The 27,858-nt window shown below is 61.0% G+C and overlaps 1 protein-coding gene across 1 annotated transcript in view; it reads left to right on the top strand.

Moving 5' to 3' along the window:
• COL11A2 (collagen type XI alpha 2 chain) overlaps positions 1–27,464 on the top strand; it is a gene marked incomplete at both ends in the record, with an annotated part of 45,658 nt that extends 18,194 nt beyond the window's left edge. The window contains 59 exons of the mRNA XM_081319227.1: positions 138–197; positions 945–986; positions 1,078–1,140; positions 1,616–1,690; positions 1,868–1,954; positions 2,570–2,626; positions 2,770–2,823; positions 3,293–3,346; positions 3,477–3,530; positions 3,886–3,939; positions 4,070–4,123; positions 4,360–4,404; positions 4,586–4,639; positions 4,739–4,783; positions 5,361–5,414; positions 5,868–5,912; positions 6,002–6,055; positions 6,291–6,335; positions 6,656–6,709; positions 7,100–7,144; positions 7,895–7,948; positions 10,177–10,284; positions 10,381–10,434; positions 11,192–11,245; positions 11,769–11,813; positions 12,019–12,072; positions 12,708–12,752; positions 13,473–13,526; positions 13,618–13,671; positions 14,420–14,473; positions 14,597–14,704; positions 14,944–15,033; positions 16,928–16,981; positions 17,425–17,532; positions 17,669–17,776; positions 17,856–17,909; positions 18,017–18,070; positions 18,313–18,420; positions 18,499–18,552; positions 18,671–18,724; positions 18,814–18,867; positions 19,616–19,669; positions 20,035–20,142; positions 20,849–20,902; positions 20,991–21,044; positions 21,220–21,273; positions 21,672–21,725; positions 22,204–22,311; positions 22,533–22,586; positions 22,691–22,744; positions 22,882–22,989; positions 23,089–23,142; positions 23,224–23,259; positions 23,376–23,429; positions 24,112–24,370; positions 24,989–25,101; positions 25,881–25,961; positions 26,757–26,999; positions 27,318–27,464. Coding sequence (XP_081175353.1) covers positions 138–197; positions 945–986; positions 1,078–1,140; positions 1,616–1,690; positions 1,868–1,954; positions 2,570–2,626; positions 2,770–2,823; positions 3,293–3,346; positions 3,477–3,530; positions 3,886–3,939; positions 4,070–4,123; positions 4,360–4,404; positions 4,586–4,639; positions 4,739–4,783; positions 5,361–5,414; positions 5,868–5,912; positions 6,002–6,055; positions 6,291–6,335; positions 6,656–6,709; positions 7,100–7,144; positions 7,895–7,948; positions 10,177–10,284; positions 10,381–10,434; positions 11,192–11,245; positions 11,769–11,813; positions 12,019–12,072; positions 12,708–12,752; positions 13,473–13,526; positions 13,618–13,671; positions 14,420–14,473; positions 14,597–14,704; positions 14,944–15,033; positions 16,928–16,981; positions 17,425–17,532; positions 17,669–17,776; positions 17,856–17,909; positions 18,017–18,070; positions 18,313–18,420; positions 18,499–18,552; positions 18,671–18,724; positions 18,814–18,867; positions 19,616–19,669; positions 20,035–20,142; positions 20,849–20,902; positions 20,991–21,044; positions 21,220–21,273; positions 21,672–21,725; positions 22,204–22,311; positions 22,533–22,586; positions 22,691–22,744; positions 22,882–22,989; positions 23,089–23,142; positions 23,224–23,259; positions 23,376–23,429; positions 24,112–24,370; positions 24,989–25,101; positions 25,881–25,961; positions 26,757–26,999; positions 27,318–27,464 — 4,206 coding nt within the window. The remainder of the gene's footprint in view (positions 1–137; positions 198–944; positions 987–1,077; positions 1,141–1,615; positions 1,691–1,867; positions 1,955–2,569; positions 2,627–2,769; positions 2,824–3,292; positions 3,347–3,476; positions 3,531–3,885; positions 3,940–4,069; positions 4,124–4,359; positions 4,405–4,585; positions 4,640–4,738; positions 4,784–5,360; positions 5,415–5,867; positions 5,913–6,001; positions 6,056–6,290; positions 6,336–6,655; positions 6,710–7,099; positions 7,145–7,894; positions 7,949–10,176; positions 10,285–10,380; positions 10,435–11,191; positions 11,246–11,768; positions 11,814–12,018; positions 12,073–12,707; positions 12,753–13,472; positions 13,527–13,617; positions 13,672–14,419; positions 14,474–14,596; positions 14,705–14,943; positions 15,034–16,927; positions 16,982–17,424; positions 17,533–17,668; positions 17,777–17,855; positions 17,910–18,016; positions 18,071–18,312; positions 18,421–18,498; positions 18,553–18,670; positions 18,725–18,813; positions 18,868–19,615; positions 19,670–20,034; positions 20,143–20,848; positions 20,903–20,990; positions 21,045–21,219; positions 21,274–21,671; positions 21,726–22,203; positions 22,312–22,532; positions 22,587–22,690; positions 22,745–22,881; positions 22,990–23,088; positions 23,143–23,223; positions 23,260–23,375; positions 23,430–24,111; positions 24,371–24,988; positions 25,102–25,880; positions 25,962–26,756; positions 27,000–27,317) is intronic.
• Between the last annotated feature and the right edge of the window lie 394 nt (positions 27,465–27,858).

Genomic DNA, 27,858 nt, shown 5'->3' with positions numbered 1-27,858 from the left:
CGTACAAAATTTAAAGGTTTACGGCCTCCTCCCCTCTTGGTGTGAGTGCGCATGTTGTTGTTGCGTGTCTATGTCTGTGTGCTACACGCACCACAATGCTGACACTCTCTTTGTGGCTACATGTGTGCAACCCACAGGTAGTGCTCGGAGCACGAGGGCTGAAAGGAGAGAAAGGCGAACCGGCTGTCTTCGAACCGGTAGGTTTCCATGGTTGTCAGTGTGTGTGTGTGTGTGTGTGGGTGTGTGTGTGGGTGTGTGTGTGTGTGTGTGTGTCTTGGGTCCCTCCCCAACGGGGCCAAAGACGAAGCCCCTCCCTCTGGCCAGCTGGGGCCACATCTGGCTGGCCTTGGCCGATGGGAAAGGAGATCGGCAAGCACGGGCTTGAGGGCAGGGACGGGGGGCCACCAGGCGATCCCACGGCGGGAAGGAACCTGGGGGGAAAGGGGCAGACGGGGTCAAGGGAAGGACCCTTGTGGGCTGGACCTTGTGGGCAGTTTTGTGAGTGTGAGTAGTTTAGCTTCCAAGCACTAAATGTCCACGTTTCTCAAGCAAGGCAGCTTGAAGATGGGCGGACTTCAACTCCCAGAATTCCTCAGCCAGCTTTGCTGGCTGGGGAATTCTGGGAGTTGAAGTCCGCCCATCTTCAAGCTGCCCAGCTTGAGAAATAGAGCATTAAATGAATGCCAAGCCACTGCGGGGGTGGGTGGGGGGGAAGGTTAGTGCCCAATTCCTCCTGGTCACTTCAGGGGTCAGAGGTCAGGATCAGCGTCCACTCCTGCCTGCCCCCTCCCATCCCGGGTCTCTCTTGCGGGGAAACCAGGATTGGCACCCCCTCTTCCTGCTAGGATCGGGCCCCACTCGGACTCCTCCCCCACCTTCCTGGGCAACAAAGGGACGGGGGGGGTCTTCTTGGCCCCTCCTGACCCCCCTTTATTTTTCCGCAGGGGATGATCGTCGCGGGACGTCCCGGTCCCGAAGGACCCCAGGTAAGGGCGGTGCCGGGCCCCGGGTGCCAGGGGAGCAGAGGGGGGGGGACAGGTGGGGCAGAGATGGCTGAAATGACCTTCTGGTCCGCAGGGCGTGAGCGGGCCGGCTGGTGTCCAGGGGACTCCCGGACCTCCCGGTGACCCCGGAGAGCGGGTGAGTGGGGCATCCCCACTGGGGGGTGGGCAGGGGGCGGGTGCCTGCCTGTTCCCGTCTGCAGGGCAGGCCTGTCTGCAGCTCCTGAGCGCGCGCAGAGCTGCCTTTCAGCTCGCCGGGGGGGGGGTCTCTGCGCAACCGGTGATTCCTAGGCACTCTGTGCACGGACCGAGGCGTCCAGGCCAGTCATTCAAGAAGCAGGTTGTGTGTGTGGGGGGGAAAAATCCGGAGTAGGGGGCCATTTTCCACTCTGTGAACTCGCCATTCCGGGCTTCGAGGAGAGGGGGAAGGATGGGGATTGTAGTCCGGTGACTCTGGAGGGAGAAAGCCTGGAATTTCTCAGACTTGCTGGAGACAGACTCCTTTCCCCATGGGCTCACGGTCGGGGATTCGCGCGCGGTTGGGCCCCGAGGGCTGCGTGTATCTGCTGTTGTGCGTTTGTGCGTCCCTGCAGCGTCTCTTGCCTTCTTCGTAGGGTCCCCCCGGACGGCCCGGATTTCCGGGCTCAGACGGACGGCCAGGCCCCCCCGGCACCTCCATGATGCTTCCGGTGAGTCAGGAAAAGGGGGCGCAAGGGCCCGGAGCTGGGGACATCCTGGAGGGGGGCTGCAGGAGAGGGGGGGGCGTGTGGCTGTGGGGGTGCCCAGATGTGTTCCCGCATCGGGAGGGTGGAAGTGGCTGGTTGCTGCCTCTGCGACTCCCCTTGATTCTCCCTTCCTGACTGCAGTTCCGTTTCGGGAGCCCCGCGGGCCAGAAGGGGCCCGTCGCCTTGGCGCAGGAGGCCCAGGCCCAAGCCTTCCTCCAGCAGGCCCGCGTGAGTCCCGCCAGCCCCCTTCCCACGTTTAACAGGGAACCGGAAGAATTCGGAGGAGCAAAAGAAGCACACACACACACACCCCTATTCGGGAGCCGTCCCCGCCTCCAGTCCGGGGCCCGGCTTTTGAGCCTCTGGGTGCCCCCGATATCAACCCAACTGGGGGGTGGAGGTGGGGTGGGTCCCCTTGTCAGAGGCCTCCAAAGCTGGGCGAGCGGCCCAGAGGGTCCCCGGGGCAGGGCGAGGGACGCCCCGACAACCCCCTCCCCAAGTTCAAACTAGCCTGGATTGGTGCAAATGCCCTAGTTAAGGGCGTTGTGTGAATTGGGGAGGGGGTAAGGTGTCTACAGCCCTCCAGACACCCGTCCCCCCCCAAGCCCCTAATCTGATGCCCTAGGGTCTCTGGGGTGGGGTCTCTGCTGAGTCTTTCCCTTCTGAGTCCTTCGGGAGAAGGGCGGTATACAAATAAAATTATTATTATTAAAAAAATATTATTATTATTATTATTATTATTATTATTATTATTATTATTATTATTATTATTATTATTATTATTATTATTATTATTATTATTATTATTATTATTATTATTATTATTATTATTATTTGCCGCAGCTGGCCTTGCGTGGCCCCCCAGGACCGATGGGCTACACCGGCCGGCCTGGGCCTCTGGTGAGTGGAGGGGTGTTTTGGCTGGATAGGGGCTGGGCTGGGCTGGGCTGGGGGTGTCCAGAGGCTTCGGCCTTGCCGGGGGGGGGCGCCTGGCTGGGGATGGCCCGGCTGCCACACCCCCCCCCCTGCTTCCTCTCCCACAGGGTCAAGCTGGAAGCCCCGGCGTGAAGGGGGAGCCCGGAGATTTTGGCCCCCAGGTAAAGTGGACTGAGCTAGGGGGGGGTCTCTCTTCCCCCCACCTTGTTCTCCAGGGCAACTGACCACTTTCTGCTCCCCACTCTGGTGGAGGGGTGTCGACCTGCATCTGGGAATTGGGGGACCCTGTCCTGGGTCAGCTTCAGGGGTCCTCCTGGAGGTGGGGGGGGTCCCCTCGGCGGTCCAGAGCACGGGGGGGGGGTGTCTTCCAACCCGGCCGTTATACAACTTGCGGACTTCAACTCCCAGAATTCCTCAGCCAGCGTGCCTGGCTGAGGAATTCTGGGAATTGAAGTCCAGAAGCACGGGGGGTCTTCCAACTCGGCCCTTTGATGACTTTTGGACTTCAGCTCCCAGAATTCCTCAGCCAGTCCACAAGTCGTATAAGGGCCGAGTTGGAAGACCCCCTGCTCTAGAGGGCCCCCCCTCTTTGCCGCACTAAATCTCGGTCCCTCTGTCTCTCTCCGCCAGGGGCCCCGGGGCCAACAGGGCCTGACCGGCTCCCCAGGAAAGCCCGGCCACCGAGTAAGTCCGGTTTACTTAATTGACGGGAGAAAAAGTTTGTTTGACAGTCGGGCGAGGAGGGGGCGGCCGGGAGCCTTGAGCGGAAAGAGGGGGGGCCGCCTCCTCGTGACCCCCCTCCGTGTGTCTCCAGGGCAGGGCCGGCGCTGACGGCGCACGGGGGATGCCTGGCGAGCCCGGCCTGAAGGTAAGAGCCCCGTTTCCGCAAGGGAGGAGGACTCGAACTCGGCTCTCCCGCTCCCGAAGACGGCGCCAGCCGTGCGGCCAAGTGCTGCGGGGGTCCCCTCCTCTCACCTCCTCTGGCTGCCATCTCTGAGGAGGGGGGCTTCCCATGCCCCCTTCCCTGGGGGGGATCCCCCCCACTTTCTCCCTGCTGCAGGATTGTGGGGACCCCTCCCCTGTGCCCCACACCCAGATTCTCTGCTGCTCCTAGTCCCCCCCCTTGCAAACAGGGGCAGGTCACCTTGTGGCCCCTGTAGGGGTCCCTAGGCAGCCCCCCCACCATTGCCCCCCTCCCTGTTTCTCACACGCTTCTCCTGCAGGGCGACCGGGGTTTCGACGGGCTGCCCGGCCTTCCGGGAGACAAAGGATACCGGGTGAGTGGGACGGGGGGGGGAGAGGGAGGGAGGGGGTCCCGGGGGGGCACACGCCAGGCTTGCCCTGCGGGAGGGGGGCTGCTTTCTCAGCGAGCCCCCCCTCCCATTATGCCGCTTCCCTCCTTGGCAGGGGGACCCCGGAGCGCAGGGCGTGGCTGGACCCCCCGGCGAAGACGGCGAGCGGGTAAGGCCTTGCCAGGAAGAGGAGGGGAAGGGCCGGGAAGAGTGGGCGGCCGAGAAGGCAGCCCTCCCAATGAAAAACTTCCCCCGCCTTGAGGACTAGCAACTTGAGCTTGAATATGGGGCCCCCCAGGGAGGTCATTGGGGGCTGGAGTTCTTCATCTGGCTGGGGGGCATAAAAAAGCAAGCCAGTTGGCCCCCTTTTGAAATTCTTTCCTTCCCCCCCCCCCCGCACTGCAGGGCGACGACGGTGAGATCGGGCCTCGGGGCCTCCCCGGAGAAGCGGTGCGTAACATCCCCAGCCTGGGGGTGGGGTCAGGCCGGCCTGGGGAAGGGCCTTTCAAAGACCCCTCACCCGGGCCCTCGGGGGTCCCAGGGGCGGAAAAAGCGGGGAAAGGGGTGGCGGCCAGCCCCGAACAAGGCTCCGCCTCGGCCTCCTCCCGCCCATCCCGCCTTCTCTTCGCAGGGACCAAGAGGCTTGCTTGGCCCCAAAGGGCCCCCGGGCGTCCCGGGACCACAGGTAAGTGCTGGGGAGGGGGACGCCCCCCACCCGCCCCCCCGGTGGCTTCCACCGGCCGGGCCGCTGACCGCCGACTCCGGTCTGCCTTTCCCCCGGCAGGGCGTGCGCGGCGTGGACGGACCCCACGGACCGAAGGGCAGTCTGGTAAGTGGACGGAGGCCTTCTCTGCACCGGAGGGCTGGCACGTTGAGGAGCTTCTGAGCGCGCGCAGAGGGCCTCCCCCACCAGCCTTTCCGGCAGCCTCGGGATCCCGAAACGGGCCCTCTGGGGGGGGGAGGAGGAGGCGGCCCCTTCCCAAACCTGCAGAGCGCGGAGAAGTCCCTGCCACGCTGGGCCTGTGGGGCCCCCTGGGGGCAGGTGGGTGGCCCATGGGCATTTGTACTCCTAGCGTGGTTGCCCGGCCTAATGGGAGCGGCAGTCCAGGCCTGCAGAGAAGGTGAGGCCGCTCTTTGCACGTTGGCGGACGGGGATTAGACGGGATGGCGCAAGGGTGGATTCCCTGGCGAGGGCAGGGGTTGGGCTGGATGATCTCCGGCTACCTGTACCGATTTGGGAAGGTGAAAGGGCTGCTGGAAGGGAGGCCACCAGGAGATCCGAAACCTCCCCAAAACAGGCCGGGGAAGCCACTTGATTTAAAGCCTGCTGGGGAAACGTCTGGGGCACATCCAAGGGTCTGTCTCGATCTGACACCCGCCCCCCACCCCCGTTTGTTTATCTCCAGGGTCCGCAAGGGGAGCCGGGGCCCCCCGGCCATCAGGGCACCCCGGGGACTCAGGTAAGTCCAACATGGGTGGAGAAAGACTGCCCCTCCCCCCGTTGCTTCCCAGCTGTTGGTTGCTTCAGGTAGACTGCTGTGGACCGCGGAGGTTCAGAGAAGGACCCCACCAAACAGCCCTGGAAAAAGCCTGCCCTCCCCCCACCCCACTCCTCTTCCCAGCGGAGGGCAGAGCTCCCCGGGGTAGCCGGCTGTGCTAGATTCCCCTCCCCTCCTCCGGTCTGCCTCCCCAACAACAGCCCTGCAGGGTAGGCCGGTTGGGGGGACGGACGCTGGCTGCAGCTTTCCTGCAGTCGATGCAAACTCTCCAAGCTTCCCTCTGGGGGGGGATCCGAAGCCTCTTGGGCTCCCCGAGAACCGCAGGCCTTGTGGGGGGGGAGAGCTGGGGGGGGTCTGGGCAGGGGTTTGGCCCCCGGGACGTCTCTCACCCCACGTTTCCTCCCCTGCATCCAGGGCTTGCCGGGACCGCAAGGCGCCATGGGGCCCCCCGGGGAAAAGGTGAGGAGGGGGCGGCTGGGTGAGGTGGAGGGGTGGGGGAGGGGCTTCCTGGCCTTCCAGGTCCAACAGGGTCTCCCCCTCTTTCGCAGGGACCCCAAGGAAAACCCGGCCTTCCTGGCATGCCGGGCTCGGATGGACCCCCGGTGAGTGTCCCCCCTGACCTGGATCCGGGCAACAGGCCGTGGGGGCCGAAGGTCCACCGTGGGGCAGAGCGGCCTCTATCCCCGTTGGGGGGGGCAGTAGCCCTCCCCGGGGTTCCCTGGCAGACCCCAAGGGGACAGCGGGGTGCCTCTGAAGTCCCACCGGGGGGAGGGGTCCCCGAGATGGTGGGGACCCTCTGACGCAAACCCCCTCCCGTGCGCCCTCTTCTCCTTGCAGGGTCACCCGGGCAAAGAGGGGCTTCCGGGCAGCAAGGGCCAGCCGGTGAGTGCCCTGGGGAGGGGCTTTGGGGGAAGGGCCGGGCCCAGGTGCGAATGGTGGGGCGTGCAGCCTCCCCGGGCACCTGATGGAGAGGGGGGGGGAAGGAGTGTGAAGCAGGTGCCCCCTTCCTCAATTCTCCTGCAAGGGGCAGACTTGAAGAACTCCTACATTTCAGCCCAGGCGGAGGAGGGCAGCTTTCCCGCTCTGGAGGGAGGGGGGGCGCTACCAGGAAATGGGGAGGGGAGGCATAATTCTGGGAGGGGGTGCCCCACAGCTTTGCCCCCGTGCGGGCCTGATCCTGCCTCTCGCCTCCTGCCTTACAGGGTTCCTCTGGCCCCCAAGGACCGGTGGGCTACCCGGGTCCTCGCGGAGGGAAGGTGAGCGTGCGCTGCGACCCCCGGGAATTTGGGGGGGGACTCAGGAGGAGGGCAGTGCAAGGACGAGGGGGGGTTATCATCTTGGGTTCCCGCTCCCCCGGGCCTTGGAGGTGAGCAGGAAAGGCCTCCAAGGGGGGGGAGACAGAAGATGGGGAGGGGCTGCTCTCCGCAGAACGGGGGGGGGCTGTAAGCAGGGAGAACTCCGGAGGGAGAAGGGGGGGTCTCGGGATCCCACCTTGGCCACCAGGATAACCCCCCCAGCCCAGAAAACGGCCCCCTCTCTGCACATCTGCTGCGGCATGTTGTTCATGTCCCCTGTCCTGGGGTTGCTGCTGGGAAGCATGGGACTTGCAGTCCGACCCACGTCAATGACTCCACGTTGCCTCTCAGGGTACTGACGGCGTCCGTGGCTTGAAAGGGCAAAAGGGCGAGAAGGTGAGGTTCCCCCTTTATTTAAGGCTCTGTTTCCCCCCCCCTCCCTCCCCAGGCTAGACCCACTTCGCTTGCCTCCTCACGACAGCCCTGTGAGGTGGGGCTGGGCAGCAACAGAGGGGACGGGTCCAGCGTTACCTAGTGATTGCCATGCTGGGGTGGATTGGAATTTGAGTCCGCCCCCCCCTGTCTGATCCCTGATGGCTGCATTATGGACCCCCCTACAAGGATGTAACTGGCCCCCCCATGACACAGCCAGGGCTGCTTGAGGTCATCCGGTACACCCTCCCTTGTTCAGGTTCTGGAGTTGTGGCCGATGGGCTTCATGCCCTGAAGGCAGGGGTTCCAGCAGGGCCTCCCCTCTTTTGCAACCTGGCCTCTTGTTGCGGTACCCCCTCATCCTCAGAGGAGGCACATCCTTGGGGGACCGGGTGCTTTCATCTGGGGTTCCCTGTTCCCCCCCCTTGCTCTGAACTGCCCCTGCCATGAACCACTTCGAAGCTCCCCAGCGCTGAGACCTTCCCTTCCGCTAACTCCCCATCAGAGGGGGCAGCAGGGGTGTGTGTGTCTGAGTGTGTGGGGTTCAATTCAAAGCCCCCCTAAGGATCCCCTTTTCCTTCTGCTGTGCGATTCTGTCTCTGAGCTGGCAGTTGGGGTTCATATGTCATGGTGTGGCTGGTTTGGGGGCCCACCTTTTCCATTTCCTCTCCCTCTTTCTGACTGTTGCCCTCCTGCCCCCTTTTGTTCTTGTAGGGCGAAGAAGGACTCCTGGGCATCAAGGGTGACGTGGGGCCAAAAGGCGACAGGGTAAGTGGGGTAATTTTCATCTATGGATGAAAATCCTAAAGGGGAAAACAACTCTCAAGAAGTGTGGGAAACTCTGAAAAATGCGATCATAAAAGCCCAGTACAGTCCAATACCACTGAAAAAGAAAAACAAGAAATCCAAACAAGAAACCAGCATGGTTGCACAAAGTTCTCTCTGATAAACTTCAAACAAAAAAGGATAAAGACAAAAAACTGGAACGAGGGACACATACGTCAGGCAGAGTATCAGCAGCTAGCCCGAATCTGCAAATATGAAGTCAGGAAAGCAAAGGCTCAGAATGAACAAAGACCCAGGAAACTCCAGACCAATCAGTTTCACCTCGATACCTGGGTAGATCCTCGAAAAGATCGTCAAAAAACAGATCTGCGAACAACTAGAAGCAAACAAAGTCATAACCAGTAGCCAGTTAAAAACAGATATTGCCAAACCAATTTCATTTCCTTCTTTGATAAAGTGACTGAACTAGTAGACCAGCGAAATGCTGAGGACGGAGCATAGTTAGACTTCCGTAAGGCATTGGATCCTAGGGACGCGGTGGCTCAGTGGGTTAGGATGCTGAGCTTGTCGATCAGAAGATCGGCAGTTTGGCGGGTCGAATCCCGAGTGCCGCGTAACAGAGTGAGCGCCTGTTACTCGTCCCAGCTTCTGCCAACCTAGCAGTTTGAAAGCACGTAAAAATGCAAGTAGAAAAATAGGGACCACTGCGGTGGGAAGGTAACAGCGTTCCGTGCGCCTTTGGCGTCTAGTCATGCCGGCCACATGACCACGGAGACGTCCTCAGACAAGCGCTGGCTCTTCGGCTTTGAAACGGAGATGAGCACCGGCCCCTAGAGTCGGAAACGACTAGCACGCATGTGCGGGGGAACCTTTACCTTTACCTTTAAGGCATTGGATAAAACAGACCACAACCTCCTTCTTGGTAAGAAAGAAAAAGGGGAGATAGACAACATCCCCACCAGGTGGATCTGCAGCTGGCTGAGAAGCCTTACTCAAGGAGTAGCCCTCAATGGCGCCACATCCGCAAGGAGGGAAGTGAGCAGTGGGGAACCACAAGGCTCCGTCTGAGGCCCAGTAAACTCTCCAACATCTCCATCAACCACTCAGAGGAGGGAATTGAAGGGGAAATCATCAAATTCGCAGAGGACACCAAACTGGCCGGAGCAGCCAACACCCCGGAAGACAACTCAGGATCCCAAAAGATCTCCAGAGACTTGAACAAGGGACCCCATCCAACAAAATGAGTTTCAAGGTGGAGAAAAGCAAAGTTTTACATTTAGGCAGGAAAAACCAAAGGCACAAGTACAGATTAGGCGAAACCTGGCTTAAAACCAGCCACTGTGAGAGGGACCTCGGAGTCCTAGTGGACGATCGCTTGACCGTGAGCCGGCTGTGTGCAGCAGCAGCCAAAAAAGCGAACACAATCCTGGGTTGTATAAGCAGAGGCGCAGACTCAAGATCAGGCAAAGCATTAGTACCGCTTTTATAAAAGCCTAGTGAGGCCACACCTGGAATACGGCAGCCAATTTTGGTCCCCCTATCACCAAAAAGATGAGAGCTTGGAAAAAAAATACAGAGAAGAGCAGCTAAAATGATCCAAGTCCTGGAGACTAAAACATACGAACGGCTGCAGGAATTGGATTTAGCTAGTCTAAAAGAAGAAATAGGGGAGACATGATAGCAGTGTTCCAGTATTTGAGGGGCTGCCACAAAGAGGGGGGTCACTTTATTCTGCAAAGCACCAGAGGGCAGGACAAGAAACAATGGCTGGAAGCTGATCAAGGAGAGAAGCAACCTTGAATTAAGGAGAAACTTCCTAAAAGTGAGAACAAACAACAATTAACCAGTGGAACAAGCTGCCACTGGAGGCTGTGAAGAAGAGACTGGAAACCATTTGTCCAGACTCGTTTAGGGAGTCCTGCCTGAGCAGGGGGTTTGGACTAGAAGACCTCCAAGGTCCCTTCCAATGTATTATGATGATGATGATGATGATGATGATGATGATGATGATGATGTTGTTGTTGTTGTTGTTGTTGTTAGTTTTGTTGCTGTTTTGTTGGGGTTTTGTTGTTATTATTATTATTACCTCCAAGGTTCCTTCCAGCTGTATTCTGATTGATTGATTGATTGATTGAAGTTCTCCAATGGGTGAGGGTCACCTGGCCTGGCTGGCCTGGCCCCTCGGATGACCCTCTGCCTTCTCCACGCAGGGCGAGGTGGGGGTCCCAGGGTCCCGTGGGGAAGACGGACCCGAAGGCTCCAAGGGACGGACGGGCCCGCCTGGCGATCTTGGTCCTTCCGGATTGGCGGGAGAGAAGGTGGGTATTGAGACTGGGGAGGGGGGGGGCTTTGGAGTTGGACCACCCCCCACCCCCCATTCCTCCGTTGACCCCCTTTTCTTTCCCTTCTGGCAGGGCACACTGGGGGTGCCAGGTCTCCCCGGATATCCCGGCCGACAAGGCCTCAAGGTGAGTAGGAGACGGGCGAGCGGGGGCCCGGGGCCCTGGGCGGGAGAAGGGACCGCGGGGATGGGAAGGAAACCTGGGGGTCCCCCGTTGGAGGTTCAAGCAGCTGTGTGAACTGGGGGCGTACCGGTCCTCCGAGCACGTCTAGGTTGGGTTCTCAAGGGGGGCCTGGCTGGGGAGAAGCCGACGGGGTCCCCGTGAGATGCGCCCCAGTGAAGCCCCTGCAGTTCTTTGCCCAAGATGGTGCCCATCCCCTCCCCACCTTTGTGACACCCCCCCCGTCAACGCTGCTAACATCGGATGTTCGTGCTTTGACAACATACAGCAATGCAGCCATTTTCCTCAGCTTGTGTGTTACTCTTAGAGTTAGAATCAGATGACGCTGGGGGGAGGGGGGAGGAGGAGGAAGAAGGTGTTACAAGGATTAGTTAGGCATAACAAGACCAGACCGTAGTAGTGCGCGATTCAAGGTTGTTTGAGATAAGAGAAGATAAGAAATGGCGGGTTGGAGAACGGGAGGGAAGGCCTGCATTTCAAACTAATTGGCGAATGTGATTTATGGCTGCTAATCAGAGGAGGGAATTGTGTTTTGCTACCATGTGCTGAGGGGAGGGAAATTCAGGTTTTGGTTTCACCTGTGTACGCGCTGAGGCTACGCTTCTCGAATAAAGATTCTTTTAAGGTAAACTGTGCCTCGAAGTTCTTTGAAGGGTTTCCTCTGTCGGAACCGTGACCCCACCCTTTCTTCTTTCCTCTGCAGGGTTCACAGGGGTTCCCCGGCTTTCCCGGATCGAACGGAGAAAAGGGGGTTCGGGTAAGTAGCACCCCTTCTCCTCCCGCCCATCCGGGGCCCCTCGGAAGCCTGGGAGGGCCCTTCAAGGACAGGCAAGAGGAGGGTCTGAGCTCCCGTGGGGAAGGAACGGGGTGCCGAGGCTCCCCCCCCCAGAATCCCTTGATATTCCCCCTCCGTTCCCTCCTGCCCCTTTTCTGCATAACGTCCTGTGTGGGCTGCACAAAGGTCCAGCTGTTTACGTTAAAGCCTTTCACAAGAGTGTGCACCGAAGTCAGGGCTTTGGGGCCCTTTGGCCCCTGCCAAGTCTCCCCGGGCATGCTTTTCCTAAGAACTCTGCCCGTGCTCAGGGGCCCTTCCGGCGCAGGAAAGGGGGCCCCTGTGCGGCGGCATTGGAAAGGAAGGCTTTGGTTTGTGTTAAGGGAGGTGGGTTTGGGGCGTCCGCCTATGGGCTCCCGGAATAGCCCCCCCGGGATGTTTGGGGCACAGAGGGGCAGGGTGGGGGCTGCTTCCTAGACCGGCCTTTGCTCTTCCCCCCCCTTTGCAGGGACTCTCTGGAAAAATGGGACCGCAAGGCGAAAGAGGACCCTCTGTGAGTGAAAGGGAGTGGAGGCACCTTGGGGGAGGGTCTGGCAGGGGGTTTGGCCCTTTTCTTGCCCATTTCCGGTGCCAAGTGCGAATGACGGGGGCCATTGGTTGCCTGCTGGGGGCTATGAATGGGGGTGGCGGTGGGGTGGGGTGACCCCCGGGGCGCAGGACTGTGGCCCCTGGGCGGACGCACCATCTCTCTGTTCCAGGGCCCCAGAGGACAGCGGGGGCCACGAGGAGCCACCGGGAAGATGGGAGCCAAGGTGAGGCCGGGCGGCTGGGCTGGGGGCTGGGGGCTGGGCAGAGGGAGCTCCAGAGACATGGCGCTGGGGGGGGGGTCAAAAGTGCCCCGGCTCGACCCTGACTTCTCCCCTTGATTTGGGTAGCTTTGTGCTGGGGTACGGAGCAGCTGCCAAGGGCAGGTGGCACTCGAAAATTCAGAGGTAGACTGCCCCTGCATCTGGAGGATCCATCTGCATGAGGGAGGGGGAAAGTCGATAAATTTGGGGGGGGGGGCTCGGCCGGCCAGAAAAACCTGCAAGAAAAATGGGGAAAAAATCTGGAGGAGAATGGAAGCCGGTTACGCATCTCCCTTGTGCATTTGCGCGTGAGTGGTAAACCGGTGTGTGTACACAAACAAATCTTGGCATACGGAAACTGCAAGGTCTGGATTTGCCCACGCGCAGCAGACGGGCGCTTCTTTTTCCTGGCACCGCACCCACCTCGGCCGCCTACGCACGACTCAGCCTTCGGGCACAGAGAGGGACGGTTTGAACACTTAGCGTTGGTGCAAATCCCCTCCGGCGGTTGCCTCACTGCGTTATGTTGACGCAAAGAAGCCAGAGGGAGGCTCGGGGGTCCAGCGGGCTGACCCCCCTCTCTTTTCTCCCCCCTCCAGGGCACTTCTGCTGGGGAAGGGCCCTCTGGGCCCCCAGGAGAACGGGTAAGCCGAGACCCCCAGGCTCCTGATTCGGCCAGGCGCTTGCGGAAGGATGGGTCCCCTCGCCCTCTGTATTTCGCCACACGGGGGGGGGCTCCTGGCTGGAGGCTGCTGGAGGGAGGGGGAGACGGGCAGGTCGGGGGTCCATCTGGAAGGAGCTAAGTGGGCTCAAGAGCCCCAGAGACCATATTCCTGAGCTCCGTGGCTGTCTGGAGGTGGTGAGTTCCAGTTTGGCTCCAGCTTTGAGAGGGGAGGGCACTCTGGCACGACCCCTAATGGGCTCTCCTCCTCCTCCATCTCTTCCTCCTCCTCTTCCTCTTCTTCCTCTTCCTCCTTCTTCCTCCTCTTCTTCCTCCTCCTCTTCTTCCTCTTCTTCCTCCTCCTCTTCCTCCTCTTCTTCCTCCTCTTCCTCCTCCTCCTCCTCCCTTCCTCCTCCTCTTCTTCGTCCTCCTCCTCTTCTTCCTCTTCCTCCACCTTCTTCCTCCTCCCTTCCTCCTCCTCCTCCTGATCTTCCTCCTCCTCTTCCTCCTTCCTCCTCTTCTTCTTCCTCTTCTTCTTCCTCTTCCTCCTCTTCTTCCTTCTCCTCTTCCTCCTCCTCTTCCTCCTCTTCTTCCTCCTCTTCCTCCTCTTCCTCCTCCTTCCTCCTCCTCTTCTTCCTCTTCCTCCTTCTTCTTCCTCCTCCTCTTCCTCCTCCTCTTCCTCCTCTTCCTCTTCCTCCTGCAGGGACAACCAGGACCGCAAGGCCCGAACGGATTCCCTGGACCGAAGGGACCCCCGGTGAGTCACAACCCCCCCCACCTCCTCCGTCCCCCCCCCCGCTCACTGCCCCCCCAAAATTGCTAAATCTGCCCCCTTTCTTTGTCCACAGGGCCCCCCTGGGAAGGACGGGATGCCCGGCCACCCGGGGCAGCGTGGGGAAGTGGTGAGTGACGGCCCAGCCCTGGAAAGAGTTGCCCCCCCCTCCAGCCAGCTGCTTCACACACACACATACACACACACAGACACACACACACACCGTGAGACAGTGTGGGGCTCAGATTAGCCCCCGGGAGCATCTCCCCAAAAGCCCAGCCCCGAGAAAGGGGGGGGGGTGTGCTCAAAATTTTATATTTTGCATTTTCGCTCTTCACCTTTTTTAAAAAACAAAACCCAAACAAACCAGTATTTTAAATTTGGGAAATGTTGTAATTGTGCTTTTTAATTTTTTTTTTAAAAACAACAACACGTTTCCTGAAGATTTTTTTTCCAGAACTCCTTTCGAACTCAAGCCTACCTCAAAGGGTTGGGGTTTTTTTTTGTGGGGTGGGGGGGAGAACTAGGAAGAAGCAGCATTTCAGCTGTACTGAACGAAAGCGAGAGAGAAATGAAAGAAAAAAGGGGAAAAATCTAAATCAAACTTCTGGGGGGGAAAGAGAGGGAGGCACTCTGCACACGCTCCAGGGACCTCTTCTTCTTCTCCCGTGGGCCCCCTACGTCCTCCTCCGGGCGTCGCAGGCTAGCGGAGAAGGCGCTGGTTTCGCTTTGAGAGGGTCCCGGGTGCGAATTCCTGCCCAGGCTGGGGCAAAGGCTGTCCACCCTGGCAGACTCAGCCCCGGTTTGTATGGGGGGGGTGTTTGAGGCTGTTCCCCCCCAGTGCCCACCACCACCCTCCCCTCTCTTCTGCCTTCCAGGGCCTGCAAGGCAAGGCTGGCTCGCCAGGCGGGCCCGGCGTCGTGGGGCCACAGGTAACGGCTGCCCCCCAGAAAGGGGGCGGGTTGGGAGGGGAGGGGGAAGGGGGCGCTGGGGAGGGGAGGGACCGCAGGTAACGGCTGTTCCCCCCCCCGGCTCCTTCTTTTTTTTCCCCACAGGGCCCTGCGGGGGAAACGGGCCAGATGGGGGAGAGGGGCCACTCGGGCCCCCCTGGACCACCGGGAGAACAAGGGCTGCCGGGGGCCGCCGGGAAAGAAGGGACTAAGGTATCCCGGGGGGGCGACCCTCTCCGCCCCCTCCCCTCCCTTGCAGTAGCCCCCGCGGAGAGGGGGTCTTCGGGGGCCCCACATTGGGCGCCGCCTTTCCCCTGTCCCTCGTGCACCGGGCCCTCCCCGCGAGGGGGGGCCTTCGGCTGTGCAAAGAATCGGGGGGGGAAACAGGGCTGTTCCTCGGCCGTGGGGCTCCTGAGGGGGGGACATTGTGGGGCTCCGTGTGTGTCTTTCAGGGCGACCCAGGAACCGTCGGAGGGCCCGGAAAGGAGGGGCCCCCAGGGCCGCGAGGCTTCCCCGGAGAGCGCGGCCTTCCCGGCACGGCTGTAGGTACCCCCCTCCCCCTCCCTCTCCTTTCTCTCTCTCTCTCTTTCTTCATTCTCTCTCTTTTCCTTCTTTCGCTCGCTTCGTTCTCTCTGTTTTGTGCACACTCTCTCTTTCTTTCTCTTTCTCTCTCTTTCTCTTTCTGTCTCTCTCCCTCTTTGTCTTTTTTCTCTTTATTTTTTTTCTCTTTCTCTCTCTTCATTCTCTTTCTTTCTCTCTCTCTTTTCATTCTTTCTCTCTCTCTTTACATTCTTTGTCTCTCTCGCTTGCTTTTCGTCCTCTCTATTTTGTCCACACTTTCTCTTTCTCTCTTTCTGTCTATTTCTGTTTGTCTGTCTGTCTCCCTTTGTCTTTTCTCTCCCTTTCTCTCTCTCTCTATTTTTTTCTCTTTCTCTCTCTTCATTTTCTTTCTCTCTTTTCATTCTTTCTCTCTCTCGCTTGCTTTTCGTCCTCTTTATTTTGTCCACCGTCTCTCTTTCTCTTTTTATTTCTGTCTTTCTCTCCCTCTCTCTCTCTTTGTCTTTCTCTCTTCATTTTTTTCTCTTTCTCTCTTCATTCTCTTTCTCTCTCTCTCTCTTTTCATTCTCTCTCTCACTCACTCTCGCTCTCTCGTTCTCTCAATCTGTCTCTCTCTCCTTCCTCTATTTTTGTCCACACTCTTTCTTTCTCTGTTTCTCTCTCTTTCTGTCTGTCTCTCCCCCTGAGGGGGTAGCAAAGTTTTTCTCTTTCCTCTGACCGGGAGGGCAGCTGGTGTGTCCCCTTTGCATGTCCCCTATGCGTGTCCCCTTTGCGTGTCCCCTTTGCATGTCCCCTTTGCGTGTCCCCTTTGCGTGTTGCTGTGGCCAAGAGGGACACCTGGGGAGAGGGTCCGGCATGACCAAACCCGGCTGGGCGGGGGGGGGGAGATGAGGCAGGGTGGGGCAAAGACGCTCCCAGACTGTCCCACACAGACACACGCGGTCACCTGTACGTGAGTCAGAGCCAGAGGCACCTCAGAGGTCATCTAGTTGAGCCCCTGGCTCAAGCTGAAAGGGAGAGCCACCTGCTCCCGGCAAGCGCCCAAGCGGTTCAGGGGCTGCCTGCTGGCAACTGTCACTTGGTGCTAGACTGCTCCTGAGCTGGAGGTTTCACTGGTACGCCCCGGCTGGCAGCCACCCTCCGTCCAGCGTCTGTCGGACCTTTACGGGCGTTCCTCGTTGGATTAGAGGGGCACGTGGGGCAAAGGACTCTCCGTCTCTGCCCCCCCTTTCTCAGTTCTGACCCTTACAAAGCCCCCCCGACCCCCCCAGGGTGGCTAGTCTTGCAAGAAAGGCCCCCTCCTTCCTCTCAATAATAATAAAAGTTGGAAGGGACCTTGGAGGTCATCTAGCCCAACCCCCTTTCTCAGGCAGGAAACCCTGTACCATTTCAGACAAACAGCTGCCCCCCCTCAGCCTGGCTGGGCTCCGAGGCCTGCAGAGACCCCCTTCCTCCCCCCTGTGGCGAGCGTGGGGGGGCTACGGGTGCGTCCTGCTTCCCCCCCACCCCCAGAGAGCCAAAATCCAGATCCACACGGCCAGCTTCAGTTGGGGTTGGTAGCTGCCCCCATCAGTCTCGGGGTGCCGAGAAGGACCCGCCGTTTGCTGAGTTGGGGGCCAGCTCTTGGAGACCCCCTCCCTGGGTGGGTGGGGCCCTGCTCCAGCGGCCCAGGGCCCGAAGCGACGGGGCCGGCCCGGCTTTGAAACGAGCGACGTTGGTCAGAAGCGGGAAGACCCGTGGGGCCAAGAGCGCGGGAAGGAGGGGAGGGAGGAAGTGGAAGGCGGGGGAACGGGGGTCCCTGGCGCTTGGGGGGATTTGGGTTCCCCCCCATTCTGGGGGAAGGAGGGGGCTGGCTAAGCCTCTTCTCTCCCTGAACAGGGGGGGCCTGGACTGAAAGGCAACGAGGGACCCGCCGGCCCCCCAGGACCAGCGGTGAGTATCTCGGCCCCTCCCTTCCCTTCACGGAGGGATCCACCCGGCACAGGCAGCCGGTCACTCTTCACGGGATCACCACCTGTGATTTGATGCCATCGGATTTGATTGGATCCCTCTGGGCCTGCGCTGGGCTGCTTCCTTGCCATAGCCCCCCCCCACGAGCCCCCTTCCTCACCAAGGCCGGAGGGGGGGGCTGCAATGGGAAGGAAAAAAGGGAGGGAGACCCCTCCCCCTCCCTGCCTTGAACCCTCCCAGCAGGAGACCGGACCTCCAGGCCTTTGGGCCCCACCGTCTCTCTGCCTGGCCCCGATCTCCTTTTCTGGCTGGGGATGATGGGCTTTAGAGTGAGCGGCGGGAATGGGTATCTCCCGCCTCGCCTTCCCCGTTCCTGCCTGTCGTGTCCAGACTGGGGCTGACCGGCCCTTTCCTTCTCCTCCCAGGGATCTCCTGGAGAGAAGGGGCCCCCGGGATCAGGAGGCCCCGTCGGGCCCCCTGGCAGATCCGGCCCCCAGGGACCACACGGACCAGCTGGGGAGAAGGGCGTGCCTGTGAGTAGGGGCGGGTGCCTTCTGGTGGGGGGGGAGACGGGGCGGGGACCCCGAGGAGCTGGGGCTGGGGAGGGAGGAGCAAGGGGCTAGCGGAGGGGGGCAGTCCCTCAGCCTCAGTTTCCCACTTCTCCACCAGGGTGAAAAAGGGCCTCTTGGCCCCACGGGTCGTGACGGTGCCCAGGGCCCCATTGGGCTGCCTGGTCCCGCAGGACCACCTGGGGGCCCCGGTGAGGATGGCGACAAGGTGAGTGGCTGGAGGGTGGATCCCCCCCCATCTCTGGACCGAGCCTTCCTTCCCTCATGTCGTTTCCTTGTCTCTGCAGGGAGAATTGGGGGACCCGGGTCGCAAAGGGCCCAAGGGGGGCAAAGGCGAGCAGGTAAGCTGAACCCCTGGACGGGAACCGCAGTGGGACAAAGGGAGCTGGGGGTCTGCGGCCGTGACTCCGCTCGGTGCCCAGCTGATAAGCTCCTCTTCCTCCTGCAGGGTCCCCCCGGCCCCCCCGGCCCGCTCGGTACCCTTGGGCAGCCGGGCGCTGCGGTAAGTATCTGTGGGGTTCCACAGGCAAGCCCTGGCGCGCCTCGTTTCCCGTGGGTCTCACAGTTGGTGCCTCTGGTCCTCCGGGGCACCATCCTTCGGGCGACTCTGGAGTAAGGCAAGGGGCCATTTGGCTTCTGAGGAGACTCTCCTTGAGATGGGCGGGAGTGGGGAGCGAGGAGATCCGCCTTTGGTGTTCCTTTGGGTACCAGCTCTCTGACTGCCTCTTTCCGCGCTACCTTTAGGGTGCGGATGGTGAGCCGGGACTGAGGGGCTCCCAGGGCCCTTTTGGAGCAAAGGGGGATGACGGCATCCGAGGATTCAACGGGGCACCAGGACCAATCGGCTTGCAGGTAACGAACCGCCATGGCAAGTCCCACCCTGCTGCTCATTGACGATCCGGACGCCGCTCATTCGCTCTTTCTCGTCAGGGACTGCCCGGACCAGCTGGGGAGAAGGGGGAGACTGGCGACGGGGGACCCCTGGTAAGTGCCACTGCCTTTCTCAAGGGGAATTCCCCCCCAGACACCCCCTCCACGGGGTACCCGCCCAGCTGTCTTGTCGAGAAGCAAGATGTGGACGCTCATTGGTATTTTCTTTCAGGGACCCCCGGGACCCCCAGGACCACGAGGCCCAGCTGGGGCCTCCGGAGCTAGCGTGAGTGTCTCTCCTACCCTCTTCTCCACATGATTCCTCCTCTTAATAGATTCCCAGAGCTGAGCCTGGTCGGGTCTCTTTTCCCACAGGGTCCACAAGGTCCCCCAGGAGGGATCGGAAACGAGGGTCCACCGGGACAGAAGGTACGTGGGTTCTGGGGAACGCTTGGTGGAGGGCAGTCTGTGATGTTTGGGGGGGGAAAGCCAAGAGGGGTGGGTTTTTCAGGCTGTTTGGGGAAGAGATGTGGGGCGGCAGATCCAAAATGAAAGGTGGATCCTGGCCACGGTCCCTGTGGCTCTCTGCACAGACACCTCCCTCTGCCCTGGAGGACGTTGAGGCCTCTTAGATCAGCCCCCGGGCAGCGGCCTGTTCAGAGCTAGGCCACAGAAGGGGTGGACGAGTGCACACGCACCGTTTTATTTGTGTGCGCAGTAGGCGGGAGGCAAGCGCACGCACGCAGCTCCATTTGTGCGAGCAGCGGGCACACATGCTTGTTCCTGATAGAAATGGAGCCACGCACACGCACGCACTCACCCGCCGCTCACATCGATCCATCCCCTCTGCCCCCTCCCTGCCGGTTCGCAAAGCCGCAAAAGTTGCAGACTACGGTCTTAGGCAGATCAGCTCTCGCAACCATTCCCATCAGCCTCGACCAGAGCAGGGACAACCCCACCCTCTGGGAGAGACATTTCAGGGCCAAAGCTGGCTTTCCTTAGTGGTGCCAAGCGCTTCATTGGGACTGCCAAATGGTTGTCCGCAACCAGCCGCCGCCTACCCCCCCTTGGACTTTGGAGAGTCAGGAGGCAAAATGTAGCAGAGGAACCCAACGGAGTAGGGTCTCGCGACACTCCTTTGGGGCCTGATCCACTAACCTCCCTTCTCCCATCCCAGGGTGAATCAGGAGAGCAGGGCGGACCCGGAGTCCACGGAGAGCCCGGCCCGAAGGTGTGTCTCTTTCTTCTTTCCCGTGGTTGTCTCGCCGTGTCTGTTCTGCCCGTCCCCCCCCGGACTCACTTTCTCCCACCTCCCGCCTGTTGGCGTCAGGGCAGAGATCGGTGGCCTTGGGTGCCACGTGGAGTGAGCTTCGCACACCCTCCTGCACATCCTGGTGGGAAGGTGCCCCTTGCCCCAGCTGCCGAAGACCCCTCCCCAATATGACTTGGCTGCCTCTCACCCAGTCGAAGGTTTCAGAGTTTTGCTGCAGCAGGACATCTTGTTCTCCACTTCCCGAGTATCGACAGGTAGACCCCCCTTGCATCTGGAGGCTCCATGTCGGCCCTCGATCCTAATAGCCCCTCCTCTCTCCTCAGGGCCCGCGGGGTGAGCAAGGAGAGAAAGGGGAAGCTGGAAGCGCCGGTGCGGCTGGACCCCCTGGAGGAAGAGGCCCCGTTGGGGACGATGGGCCCAAGGGGAACCCGGTAAGAGAAACTGCAGACGTGAGAGTTTGTGGGTGGGGAGTCTGGGACTGGGAGGGGCAGCCCCCTCCACTCTAAACCCCTGTAGACTACAAGGCCCAGTAATCCCAGGGCCAGATAAGAGATGGGATTTGTAGTTTGCACTCTGGGAAATTGGTGAATAAAGCTGACGTGACGGACTGTTTTGTCCGAGTGTTGGAAAGATCTTGGGGGAAACGTATCTAAGAGTTAAAAAGTAAAGGTAAAGGTTCCCCCGCACGTGCGTGCTAGTCGTTTCCAACTCTAGGGGCTGAGGCTCATCTCCGTTTCCAAGCCGAAGAGCCGGCGCTTGTCCGAGGACGTCTCCGTGGTCATGTGGCCGGCATGACTAGACGCCAAAGGCGCACGGAACGCTGTTACCTTCCCACCGGAGTGGTCCCTATTTTTCTACTTGCATTTTTACGTGCTTTCGAACTGCTAGGTTGGCAGAAGCTGGGACCAGTAACAGGCGCTCACTCTGCTACGCGGCACTCGGGATTCGACCCACCAAACTGCCGATCTTCTGATCGACAAGCTCAGCGTCCTAACCCACTGAGCCACTGCATCCCTAAGAGTTAGATGAGGCTAAAAAGTGGGGAATTCAATATTTGTCCATGGGGGCGGGGGCGAGGGCGGGGGAGAGAAATAGGAAGATGGACTCCGGTCACCCTTGATTTCTCTCTGGCTGCAGGGCCCGGTCGGCTTCCCTGGAGACCCCGGACCCGCGGGAGGAATTGGACCCCGGGTGAGTATGACCCTCACCACTTGGCTGGGCCCTCCCTCTGAGCCTGCCCTCCGCTAAGACCACCGGACCCATGTGCCTCTCCCCACAGGGCGAAGACGGAGCAAAAGGCGAGCCAGGAGAAAACGGACAACCCGGAGAGGCGGTGAGCCTTCGGGTGGGGAGGGGGCGCGATGGGACCCTACCTGGAACGTTGCTGGGTTGAAGCCCCCCGCCCACTATCCCGTGGCCTCCCACTGCACCCCTCCCCCCCGTGGCCTCATGCTTGTGTCCCAGAGCTCCAGGGTCACCTCGCCCTCACCTCTCTCCTTCCTATTCAGGGGTCTCCGGGACCACCAGGCGAGGCCGGTCCCCCTGGGCCACTCGGGAAGAGGGTAAGTTGGGGGACCCGGATTTGGGGTCCACTTCATTGGGGAGGGCAGGAGCTGTTCCCACCCACCCCCTTCCACCCACAGGGGCCTGGGATTGGGACCCACGGGAACGAGGGGAAGGGAAAAGGCGTCCAGAGCCAGCCCAAGCCCCCCAGCAAAAGACCGCCCCCAAAATCAGGACTTGGGGACCGCTTATACGCTTATCTGGGCCCGGTGTCCCTCCCCCGCTCCTTCGGCCGCAGAGGGCCATAAAACGCCTCCCCCTTCTTGAGGGAGAGCAGGACACACGGTCTTCAGACAGCGACGGCCCCCGTTTCTGCCCAGCCCCCCCCACTCCAGAGGGGCAAAGACCCCCTCCACCCCCCCAGCTCAGCCCGGCTTCTCTCTTCCCCTCTCTGCAGGGCCCCGCTGGAGCTCCCGGCCCCGAGGGACAGCAAGGGGTGAAAGGCAAGAAGGTGAGTGAGGCTGCCTCTGGGGTGGGGGGATGTCAGCGTGCCCCCTAGAAGGTGTGGGGCTGGGCTGAGCCCCCCCAAATGGCAGATGAAGCTCCGGACTCTCTCACCCCCCCCCCAAAAAGGGCCCTCAATCCCCACTGGAGGGTCTTTTTCAGGGAAATAAGGAAGGGGGAGGTGGAGATGAGAGGTCAGGAAGGATGGGGGTCCCAACTGCAGTGAGGGGGGGGTGACTTCCTCTGGGGGCCCCAGCAGAGAGGAATTTTTTGGCGGAGGGGGGGTCTTCCCAGGCTGTGTTGGCCTGCTCAGCGGTTGCTCTTCTGGCGCTTCCATCCGGACCCGAGGCTGAAGGCGTTGCAGGCCCACGAGAGTGGGGAGGGGGGCCCTAAGAGGACATCCAATCCAGCCCCCTCCAAGCCGGAAGGGGCTAAGCTAAGCCCTCTCCTGTGTCCCTCCCCCTTAATTCTCCCCCTCTTTCCAGGGAGAATCGGGTGCCCTGGGCCCCCCCGGCAAAACCGGGGCCGTGGGACCCCAGGGGACTCCTGGGAAATCCGGCACGGAGGGCTTAAGAGGCGTCCCCGGATCTGTGGTAAGAGGGGGAGCAGCTGGCTCCTTACTTGGGGGGGGGGCTGTCTGGCTCATGCTGGGGTGGGAGGCAGGGAGGGTCAGGGTGGGATCCCACGGGAGGGGGGGGTCAGAGTTTTTAGGGCCTCGTTTCCGACTTGCCGGGAAAGGGAGATGTGGGGCGCCCCCTACCTGCAAGGCGGGTCGGGGGCTTACATTGACACCTGGGTCTTCGTTCTCTGCCAGGGGGCCCAAGGAAAAACGGGGCCCACGGGCCAGGCTGGACCCCCGGGACCTGCGGTGAGTGGCCACCCGTTGTGGGGAGGGGGGGTGCCGAGCGAATTTGGGGGAGGGAGGGGCCGACGGCCACAGGAGGTGCTTAAACTGCCTTTCTTCCCCACAAGGGCCCCCCCGGATTGCCTGGCCTGAAGGGCGAGACGGGCCCCAAAGGAGAGAAGGTAGGAGGGGGGGGCAAGCGAGCGCGGTTAGGGGCTCGCCCTGGGCGAGGGGTCTTCTGGGGCAGAGGAGGGAGCCCCCCCCTACCTGCTGAGACACACACACACACACACACACACACACCTCCGTCTCTCCGCAGGGCCACCCGGGACTCATTGGCTTGATTGGACCAGCCGGAGAGCAAGGAGACAAGGGGGACCCGGGACCCCCCGGGCCCTCAGGCAGTGGGGGTCTTAAGGGAGAGACTGTAAGTGCTGGGGGCTGGGGGGGCTGGGGAGGGGGCTTGAGGGACGAGGATGAGCTTAACCCCCCCACCCACTTTCCTGCCTTGCTTTTCCCCCTACAGGGCTTCCCTGGACCAAGCGGCCCTCTTGGCCCCGTGGGACCCCCGGGACTCCCCGTGAGTAGCGCCTGACCCCCCCTCCCGCCCGTCCTCTGACGCCTCCTGGATGGGAACCCCAACTCTCTCCTCTTCTTTCAGGGTCCTCCCGGACCGCAGGGCGCCAAAGGAGCCACGGTGAGCCATTCAGCCCTGCCACGCGGCGCTTAGGGGGTGGGCGGGGAGGAACAGGGGAGAAGGAAAGGGAGGAAAGCCTCCCCTTGAGGACTAGCCTCTTGGCAATTTGATTCCAGGGTGAAGCCGGACCCAAAGGACAGCGAGGCGTCCCCGGCCCGCCCGGGAATCCGGTAAGTGTGAGTCAGCGGTCGCGTATCCAAATGTAAATCATGGGACCTTGGGAACGTTGTAACACCGGCGTAAGTCTGAAAAAATGGCCATTTTTTTAAAAAAAATGGTCACTAAACGAATCGTTGTAAGTCGAGGACTATCTGTATCACCCATCTCGTATCCAAAGCGACTTTTGACTTCGTTCGCACCATGTTCCAAACTTGGCTGTTTCCTGGGGTTCGAGCAACACGCAAGTGGTCCTCGACTTACAACGATTCGTTTAGTGACCGTTCAAAGTTACCACAGCGTTTTTCGCACGACTGCTGCAGTACCCCTCGTGGTCAGGCGATCGAAATTCGGACGCTCGGAGGCTGACTCGTATTTACGGCGGTCGCAGCGTCCCGGGGTGGGGTGGGGGGTCAGGTGATCGCCTCGTGCGATTTTCTGACCTTCAAAGTCCATGGGGGAAGCCGGATTCGCTTAACAACCACGTTACTAACTTAACGACGGCAGCAATTCGCTTAATGACCGTGGCAGGAAAGGTCTTATAACCGGGTGAAACTCGCTTAATAACCGTCGACACCCAGTGACGGAAATTGTGGTCGTAACGTGAGGGCTCCCGGTGTTGGCCAACCTGCTTGGGGCGCCCAACGAGGGGCCGGCGTCCTGTCTGAACGGGGGGGGGGTTACCGTCTCGGGCAGGGCCCGCCGGGCGAGACCATCCAGCCGTTGCCCATCCAGCGTGCCAAGAAGAGCCGGCGCTCGGTGGACGGCAGCCAGTTGGTGCCCGAGGAGGAGATGGCGGCCGACGCGCCAGCGGGCCATCTGGTGGAAGGGATCTACGGCACCCTGGAGAGCCTCCGGCAGGAAATCGAGGGGATGCGGAAGCCGCTGGGCACCCGGGACAGCCCCGCCCGCACCTGCCAGGACCTCCGGCTGGCCCAGCCGGAACTGCCCGACGGTGGGTGTAACGGCACGACGAGAGTTGGGTGGGACCTCGGAGGCCTTCTAGTCCAACCCGCCAGACAAGCCGGAGACTCGATGCCATTTCTGTCCGGCCTCTTCTTGACAAGAGGCCTGCTTGCCTCCCCCTGCCCCGCGAGGGTCCTGCCCTGCCCCTCCCGCCCGAGACCCCCCCCTGGCTTTTGTCCTGGAGGGGGGGGCTGCAAGGTGCTTGCCGAAAGGGGGGGGCGCATGAAATCCTGTGGACTCCTTTCACGGGAAACTTTCTCGGTTCCTTTGTCAAACCCAGAAGCTTCTGGATTAACTACAACGCCCAGCAGCCCCCGCCGGCAGAAGAGGGGAGGGGGCAGCCCCAGCTCCTGAGATCTGCCCCCCCTCCATGCCTGGATTCCACCCGCGGTTCTCCCTGCAAGCCCTTTGGGGGCAGACATGAAGTCCCGGGGGGGGCATATTTGCACCCTGGATCACCTTCGCCACCCAACGGCCCTCTGGTTTTTTTTGGGTTGGGTAAGGGTTGAGTTTGCAAGGGGGGGTCCCTAGAGTTGTGGGACGACCCCCCCAACCTGGAGGCTCAGTGGGCAATGTTTTGCCCTTCCTTCCCCCTCCCCCCCTGCAGGCGAATATTGGATCGACCCCAACCAGGGCTGTTCCAGGGACTCCTTCCGCGTCTACTGCAACTTCACGGCGGGGGGGGAGACCTGCGTCTTCCCCAGCTGGGAGTCCCGAGAGGTGAGGAGGGGGTGCTGGGCATGGGGAGGGGGGCTGGGGTGGCTGGGGGGTTCGTGGGGAGCCTGCCGCCCCCCCCAAATGAACACTAAAAGCCGATGGCCCTGTTTCTGCCCAGAAGGGCGGTATATAAATAAAATTATTATTATTATTATTATTAATTAATGAAAACGAAGGTTGGGGTCCCGAAATAGTGCAATGCTGTGTGTGTCCTGTGGGGGGTGTCAACCAATTTGGGCCCCCTATGTGGTGGGCACAGCCTGTCCGGGGGGGCGGGTGGCAGAGGGAGGCTGCGTTTCAGGCAAAGTGCTTTGCCACAACCCTCTTCTGGGATGTGGTTTCGGCCTCGCCGTCCCGGCTGCAGTTCTGTGATCGCCTCTTGGTCTCCCATCCAGGCCTGGCCCTGCTTAGCTTCCAAGTGAAGACCATAAGGCTTTGAACGGGGCGGGGGGGGGCTGTGGGTCCCAGCCGCGTGGATCAAGCCCCCTGTGTGTGGGGGGGGGAGAGGAGGAGAACCCCTTCAGAAAGCCAAGAAAGGGGAGATTTTGCCTTTGGGGCCAGCCACAACGAGGCCCCGCTGCTCCTGGGTGCCCGCGCTCTCGCTCTCTCCCTGTGGGTCAGAAAACCAAGCCACGCAGGGCAGTGGGGGCACAGCTTATTTTGCACACACCCCCCCCCAGGCTGGAGAATGACCCTGGATTTCCTCGGCCCCCCTCCAAAAAATATCCATCCTTAGCGTCTTTCCATGGGAAGGCTGGTCCTTTGAGCTTTTCCTTCCGCAGGTGCCGATGGCAGCGTGGGAGGAGGAGGAGGGGCAGGAGACCCCCCCGAGGTGGTTCAGCCAGTTCCAGAAGGGCCGCCGGGTGAGTCCTCTGGCTGGGGGGGGGTATGCTGACAGTGGGTCCCCCCCCTCGGGCTCTCCTGCACCTGACTCCCCTCCTGGAAGGAGGAAAATTGGAATGGAACCCCAGAGTTGGAAGGGACCTTATAGGTCATCTAGTCCAACCCCCTCCTTAAGCAGGAGACGCCCATCCCAGAAGGCAGCCAGGATTTGCCTGAGCGCAGAGCTCATGGTGGGGGAGACCTCTTAGTTGGGGGGGCTCGGGGGGGGCAGAAGTGGGGAACAGGGCTCTTCGCCGTGAAATCCTCCTTCCGGACGGCCGAATGTAGTGGACAGTCAGTGGGGTCAGCCCTTGTGCTGCATTCACACGACACCTGAAGGACCCAGAGTAACCTTCGTGAAACTTGCCAAGCCCGGAAATGGTGTGTGTGTGTGTGTGTGTGTGTGTGTGTGTGTGTGGAGAAAGCGAGGTGGGGGGCAGAGAGAATTGACTTCCTCCTGGCTTCCTTGGAACTCGGGTTGTGTGAACGCAACGCGTTTGGTTTAGCCCTGATCTGGGACGGGGATGGGAACCCGGCAAACGGATCGGACTGGTTCCCCAGCGCAGGGTGCTGTGCGGAGTTCTGTCCATTTGCAGGGAGGAGTGATAGAACCTCCAGAATGGGACCCTTAAGGTCATCCAGCCCACCTCCCGGGCATCCTCTGCTTGAAGGCAGGCCCCCCTTCCAGTTCTGCTCGGCCCGGTTTCCCCAGCAAGGGCAGGTGGGTGCGGCTGATGTACTCTCTGCCCCCCCCCCAATCCTTGCTCCTTCCCCAGTTCTCCTATGTGGACGCGGCCGGCCAACCGCTGGGCGTGGTGCAGCTCTCCTTCTTGCGCCTGCTGAGCATCTCCGCCCGCCAGAACTTCACCTACCACTGCCGGCAGTCGGCCGCCTGGCACAGCTCGGGCTCCCCCGCCTCGGGGGGCTACCAGCGGGCGCTGCGCTTCCGGGGGGCCAACGAGGACGAGCTGAGCTACGACAACAGTCCCTACGTCAAGGCGCTGGTGGACGGCTGTGCGGTGAGAGCCCGGGAGGGCACGGGGGGAAGGGGGGGCAAAAGAACCGGGGGGGGGACAGGATCCGTACCCAGAAAGGGCGTCCTCACCTGGGTGGATTCTGGGGTGTGTGTGTCCCCAGATCATTTCTCCCATGATCAGCTCCCTCTTGGGGGGGTTCAAGGGTTCCCCCACCCAAGCAGATTCCCCCACCCAAACGGGTGTGTGTGTCCCGATGTCCCCAGTTTCCAACTTCCTGACTGAAGCAGGACTCTCAGCTTCTCTTCGGGAGGGGCACTGAACCTCCCTTTGTGGTGACCCTCCTCTTCTTCACCCCCCCAGGCACGTAAAGCATCCGGCAAGACGGTCCTGGAGGTCAACACCCCCCAGGTGGAGCACCTGCCCTTGCTGGACGTACGCGTGACGGACTTTGGGGAGCCTGGGCAGGGCTTCGGCTTCGAGGTGGGGGCCGCCTGCTTCCTGGGCTAGAGCGGAGCCCCCCCACCCCCAGCACAGCTGGCTGACCTCGTCCGAGGAGCTTCCTGGTGGCCAGAAAAGAGTGGAGACCATGGGGGGGGGGTGTTCGTGGGGTTTTTTTCCAGCAACTGGAAGAAGATCCCTCTGTTGAAGGGGTGCAGAGAGCCCCTCCCCCATGGAAGTTTTCTCCCTCCAAATTCTCTGTACCCCCTCCTCCTGCTGAATCCCCCCCCAAGGCTCTGACCCCCCCTCCTACGATGGACCCCTTTCTGGTTCATTGCTTCCTTCCATCCATGCTGATAGAGACCCCCCCCCGTGCAAACAGCAGAGACCCCGGCCATCATTGAACGCCCCCCTCCCACTAAACCCCTCCTGTGCCCCCCCTCCCACTTCAGCCCTACGGATA

This window comes from Vipera berus (genome assembly GCF_964194415.1).
Source record: "Vipera berus genome assembly, chromosome: 2".
In the NCBI taxonomy this organism is placed as follows: Eukaryota; Metazoa; Chordata; class Lepidosauria; order Squamata; family Viperidae; genus Vipera; species Vipera berus.
Note: the sequence above shows the minus strand (reverse complement) of the source record. Positions and strands in the feature narration are given on the sequence as shown.